The 6,000-nt window shown below is 47.7% G+C and overlaps 1 protein-coding gene and 1 long non-coding RNA gene across 41 annotated transcripts in view; one reads left to right on the top strand and one right to left on the bottom strand.

The window, feature by feature from the left end:
* The window catches only part of LOC116086935, a 2,381-nt gene extending 1,386 nt beyond the window's left edge, over nucleotides 1-995 (bottom strand). The window contains exons 1-2 of one of the 2 annotated variants that reach the window (XR_004117204.1): nucleotides 655-995; nucleotides 99-274 (exon numbers count right to left, since the gene is read on the bottom strand). This is a non-coding gene — a long non-coding RNA (uncharacterized LOC116086935). Of the gene's footprint in view, nucleotides 1-98 lie in introns of both variants that reach the window. The other variant, XR_004117203.1, reaches the window with a different exon arrangement.
* Nucleotides 996-1,006: 11 nt separating this feature from the next.
* Nucleotides 1,007-6,000, top strand: part of Celf4 (CUGBP Elav-like family member 4) — a 280,589-nt gene continuing 275,595 nt past the window's right edge. For 8 of the 39 annotated variants that reach the window (XM_031365203.1, XM_031365167.1, XM_031365183.1 and 5 more), the window contains exon 1: nucleotides 1,031-1,851. In XM_031365203.1, coding sequence (XP_031221063.1) covers nucleotides 1,566-1,851 — 286 coding nt within the window. In that variant the 5' untranslated portion in view covers nucleotides 1,031-1,565. Of the gene's footprint in view, nucleotides 1,852-6,000 lie in introns of all 39 variants that reach the window. The other 31 variants (XM_031365184.1, XM_031365193.1, XM_031365190.1 and 28 more) reach the window with 14 other exon arrangements.

The raw sequence follows: 6,000 nt of genomic DNA, 5'->3' as shown, positions 1-6,000 counted from the left end.
CCCCCCCCCCCAGCTGGCTCTCCCGCCACCGCACCCAGAGCTTTCCTTTGCCTCCGCCGCCCGAGCCGGCCGGGGGAGGCCCCCCACCTGGCTCCTACCTTCCTCCCTCCAGCCACCGGCTGCACTGACTGCCGCTCTCCGGACGGGACTGAAACATTCCCCTCCCGCCTTCTCAGAGGGCTGGGGCGGAGAACCGAGCCGAATTCTACTCCCTGAGACTCTGACGCAGCCTGAGCTGCGCTCCTAGCCCAATGCTCTCAGGTGGATCCAGTGTCTGTGGATGCAGAATAGGAAGGAGAAATTTGGGATCTGCTCTGGCAGGTCAGGAATTAGAGAAGGAGAAAGGGAGCGAGATACAGAAAGAGCGCGCGCTAGAGCTCCTGACTATAGATCTATCCACATAATATACATTTATGTAGCTTTTTCTTTCTCTCGACAGTGATCAATGGACATTCAGATATCTGGGCGGACTCCCTCCAAGCCGGTTGGCTTTTTCTAGTCTAAATAAATAAATAAATGGAGCCAGATGGGAGAGAAAAGCTCCCATTCCACCTCCACCGCCGCCTGCGCCGCCGCCCCGCCCGCCCTCCCTGCCTTCGCTTAGCCCGCCTGTCGCCCTAACAGAGCGCAGCTAAGTGGATAACGCCCCCCTACCTGCCCACACGAAAATGAAAATCAATGCTTTGAAAATACAAAAGGCTGCACCTGCTGCTATTACCAAAATAATAATAATAATAATGATAATAACGCCAAAAAGGCAAAAAAAGAAGAGACCGAGAGCCCCGGTAGCTAACAGGCACCCGCTGCCCGCGGCTGCGGGGCCCGGAATCTCAGCGCCTCCCAAAGAGCCATGCGCCTGGCGCTATTTATAGCCGGGGGACGTCTCGGACTGTACCACTGCCGCTCCACGGGGCCGCCGACGGGGGAGGCGCGAGGCCGGCGCCGCCCCAGCCTCCCTGCCCCCGGCCGCCGCCCGCCGCCGTGCGCCCCCCAGCGTGCCCACTCCTGGCCCCCGCGCTCCCCTCCTCCTACCGCGCGCCCTCGCCACCCCCACCCCTGGTCTGGCAGGGAACTTGAACCGGTCCAGCCTGTTTAAACCGAAAGGACAGAGATCCTGTCTGTTCAATGTAAAAAAAAAAAGAAGAAAAAAATCACATCAGACTGAGAGAGAGAGAGAGAGAGAGAGAGAGAGAGAGAGAGAGAAGAGAGAGAGAGAAGAGGAGAGAGAGAGAAGAGAGAGAAGAGAGAGAAGAGAGAGAGAGAAGAGAGAAGAGAGAGAAATAGAACGAGAGCCCAGAGCAGAGCAAGGTGTAGGAAACCAAAGGGGAGAGAACCCGAGTGTGTGCGTGTGTGCGTGTGTGTGTGTGTGTGTGTGTGTGCGTGTGTGTGTGAGTGTGTGTGTGTGTGTGTGTGTGAGTGTGTGTGAGTGTGTGAGAGAGTGTGTGTGTGTGCGTGTGTGTGTGTGTGTGTGTGTGTGCGTGTGCGTGTGTGAGCGCGAGCGAGCGAGTGAGGGAGAGGAGCGAGAGAGTGCGAGCGAGAAAGAATAAAAGGAAAGATTTTTCTCTATGTATATAAAGATGGCCACGTTAGCAAACGGACAGGCTGACAACGCGAGCCTCAGTACCAACGGGCTAGGCAGCAGCCCGGGCAGCGCCGGGCATATGAACGGATTAAGCCACAGCCCGGGGAACCCGTCGACCATTCCCATGAAGGACCACGATGCCATCAAGCTGTTCATTGGGCAGATCCCCCGAAACCTGGATGAGAAGGACCTCAAGCCCCTCTTTGAGGAGTTCGGCAAGATCTACGAGCTTACGGTTCTGAAGGACAGGTTCACAGGCATGCACAAAGGTGAGAGCACCTTTCCCTCTCAACTTTGCCGGGGAGCAAGAGCGGGCGGGCAGCAGACTGGCCGGCCAGCGACTGGCAAGCGAGAGACGGGGCGAAAGCGATCCGCGGGCGGGCGCCGAGGAGGGAGGCGCTCCGGCAGAGAGACCGAGCTGGGATGTGTGGGGAGATGTTCTCCGGGACAAGGCTGGGTTTGAGGCGAACAGCCGATAGAAGCGGTTCTGGTAGAGAGGGCAACAGAGACAGGAGATGGGAAGAAAGAAGGGATGGGGGTAACAAACAAGGCTGGGGGCTTTGGATCTAGAGACTTTAAAGATTGGGATAGGGACAGCTGCTCCCTGGAAACCCAAAAAACTGAGCGGACTGGCGGGCGCTCAGCTTGCCCGGGATCTGGGGTGCTGTCCATCGCCGTGGTGCTGAAAACACTACAGGAATTGCTCTCCTCTGCATGGGCCAGAAGAGCAGAGTGCAGCCGTCTAAAAGGGAGAGGGGCAACAAATTCAAAGAGATATTTTTATTTTGCTATCAATTTAACAGTAAACTCTCCCTAGAGAGATGTGTGCTCAGTAGTCTGGTTGTCGTGTGACTGGTAAGAAGGTGCTGGTTTCAATATTTGGAAGGATTGTTAAAAAACCAAGGCAAGAATTAGCAAGGAAAGAGGCAACCCCTGGGTGGAGTGAGGGGTTTAGAAAACCTGAACAATCCCCTTCCCCAGTGAGGCTTGGATTTTGGGAAATAATATTATGCATGCAAGAGGTGCATTTTGAAAGGTAAGCCTTAATTTATCCCAAACTCAGCATACTGTGAGCGTTATAGTACATTATTTCTCCCTAGAAGCAATCACTGTTAGTGAGTGCCTGTGAAAGGTGGGGACAGAATAATCAAAGAATTAAAATCTAACAACTTTTTAGGAAAGTGGTCATGCGATTGTCTGCAGCCTGCCTGTTTTCTCCCTGTTTTATTATCTTTAAGGCAGAGCCCCAAATGAGTTCAGTTGTAGAATGTGTGTGGGTGTCTTGTGGGTGATGAAATTAGCCCAGTGCTCTGCTCCCTAACAGTAATGTATAGGATGTGCACCAGGGATTAATCGGTGTTGGAGTTGTGTGGGCAAGTTAAATGCTTTCTGAGAGAGATTGATGGCCAGGCAGGGAAGGAGTACAGAGCTAAGGAAGTTGTAGGGATGTATGGACGTTCCGTTTTTAATAAACGGTAGTGTGAAGAGCCACGGATTTGAGCTGGTGATTTTGAAGAAGAAAACACACACATACACCCACCTCCACAGACAGCAGCCTCATCTTTGGCCACAAATGGGCTATGAACATAGCTGATCCTCCGGCACATTAGGTGCAGATCGCAGAGCTGAGTGGCTCTCTAAGCAGCTAAGGGTTTTCACTACCACAACCACCCTCATTCCCCAGCCCTCCCTTCATGCAAATACTAAACAGAGCTCCAAAGTCTTTTTAGTTGGAGTCCCAGAGAGCAGTTTTTATTGGCTTTAGCATCTTCTAGCTTGCATGCTGAGGAGTAAATCTTAAAGTTAATGACATGTTGAGTAGCACAAAGAACACAGCAGAATGGAAATATACTAGATTTGTTGGTGTGGGGAGGGGGGACTGCCATGGAGAGAGAGAGAGAGCAACCTTTATCCAATATGGAGAAAATGTCTGTTCAGAAGAGAAATTGCAAGGGGGAAGGGGGAGGCAGGCTTCAAAATAATATTTGGAAAGAGAAATACTTTCTTTTCCCTCCCTCTGGAGGCAACCATGTCTTTGTAGTTTTTCCCTTTCCAATCAGGCTCCCTGGAAGCTAATCAAGGTTTGTATCAAACCTTTGTCATTCTAATAGGTCCTCAGTCTTAAAAATAGTAATGATAGAATTTTAACAGCACAGGGGAGGGAGGCTGTCCATCTTCACAGTCAGTTCTTGTAGTAATTTAATATTTCAAAGTTTAAAAAAAAAATCAGAACCCACTAGAGGCAAAATACAGTTGTGAGGAGCTGGGTGTTCTATGTACTCCAGATTGGAGCACTGTATTGCTCCTCTATTTCCAGTGCTGATAAACTTTAACAGGGTTCCATGTTTTCTCCTCAGCAATCCCTTGCTGAGGCCAACACTTTGCTTCTAGTGGAATTTGAACTCTCTTATACTACAGTAAAGAATTTTATCATTTGCATCAGGAAGCTACATAAGGTTTAGCACAGACACACACATATACACACACATGTGTGTGTGTGTATGTTTGTGTGTGTGTATATATATATACATATATGTGTGTGTGTGTGTATATATATATATATATATATATGTAGTACATGTTTATACAAGATTCCTATGACAGGCAAAACTTTATTTTCCAAATAATTCTTCTTACAAACTGGCTCAGTCTGTGACAGGCAGGACCGATGGCTCTGACATACTGAGTGTCTTATTGTTGTCCCTTGCCTTTCATAATTTGGGCATATATTTTTTTTTACTTATGAAAGGTCCTGCTTTTCTGTCCTTCTGATTTTTACAGTCAGGGTTGGGCCACCATGTCCCTGATAGCCCTGAGAAGCTCCTAGAGAGCTGCATGAATCCATGCATTTCTGAAAGCTGCTTTATTCAGCCCTAGTAGAGTTTGAACTCCGACTTCAATGATGCAGTCTGATTTATTAGCTAATCCTGATAAAAATAAGCCTCTGGCCACCTTAAAAAAAATTACTTGCCTGCCATTGGTGATTAATTACTCTTAAGTGAAAAAGCATGATGAGGCTTGAAGGATGAAAGCTGCTCTTGGCTTCTGTGTCTTCCCAATCTCCAAACTGACGGTGTGAAGCTAAGGATGGAGCCATGCCTTTGTTAAGCCTGGTTCCAGGGCATATTTGTGGTCCTTGCTCCCCCTTTCCTTAGTGTTTAACTTCTAATGAATTGTGATGGGATATAATTGAGAGACCAAAGAAGACACTGACCTCCATTGTGGGTGGCATGTGTACAATACTGGTTCTTTAACATCGGTAAAAACTAAATGATATGTGTGAGGTTTCAGGTGGGTATCCATCTCTTGGCCACCTGCCATTTCAGGTAACTAAAAAGGGAGGAGCTCCAAGGGTTAATGGAATACCTGCCATGCGTAGAGTGCACCTTAAAAGGCAATTACTCCAGTCAAATTGGGAGTCCATGGAGGAGGGAGTGGGTGGGTGTTGTGGATCATCCCAACCCCCATATCCAGAAAAGGCTGTTGGATTGAGAAGCAGCAAATAGCAGCTGTGGAGTGGAATAATTACTGTAAAGGTAAATTTGCCCCCTAGAGACCAGCAAGCAATTGGTGGGAAGGGGATCTGTGTGGTAGGCAGAGAGAAAAAGAAAGAAAGAAAAAGGGCAGAATCAAAATTCAAAGAAACAATGCGCACAGAAGAAAACCCACTGTAATGCAAACTCCCGCTAACTAGAAGCTTCTCTTCTCCCCCATTCGAAGCACTTTTGGAAAGATTGTTTTTACAGGCTCCAAAGAGAAAGACATCATAGTATTGATCAAACAAGAGAGAGGCCAATTCCCGGGATAGCAGCAGAAATGAGCTGAGGGCCAATTTCACCCTGTTTTGTAGAATTTTTCTTCCCTGAAAAAGGGAACAGGTCACCCACTTTCTCATTTTTCTTTTACTTCTCTTCTATTCTTTTTGTTTCATAGTGAACAGAGATGGTGACTGAAGCTACATAAATAAACATGCATATCCATGCTTGTGTACACATGCATATGTGTACACACACACACACACACACACACACACGCATCCCTGCATCACACATGAATAAGCCAGAAATCCATTCATAACTTTGGTCTTGTCTAGCAAGATAGGAGGCAGCAAAGACTGAGTTACTGGGATACATAAAGACTAGTGCTCTCTGGATAGCCATATTATAATGCATTATCTTTGAAGTCATTTAAGTCCAATTTAAGTGGTATTTAGTATAATATTTATGAATTAATGTAATCTAAACATAGGGTTGTCCCCAAAGGTTTAAACTGCCTTTACCACTGATGTGCGCTTGTTCTGAGAGCCTGCAATACATTTTCATCTAAACAGCCAAGTCCCCAGAAGAGTCTCTCTTACTACCTGGTCAAAACAGCTCTGTACCTGAGCAGCTACTATACTATGAGATTTTTACCTACTG

Source organism: Mastomys coucha, unplaced genomic scaffold (genome assembly GCF_008632895.1).
Source record: "Mastomys coucha isolate ucsf_1 unplaced genomic scaffold, UCSF_Mcou_1 pScaffold13, whole genome shotgun sequence".
NCBI lineage: Eukaryota > Metazoa > Chordata > Mammalia > Rodentia > Muridae > Mastomys > Mastomys coucha.
The sequence above is the reverse complement of the archived record's forward strand: the minus strand, read 5'-3'. Positions and strand labels throughout refer to the sequence as shown.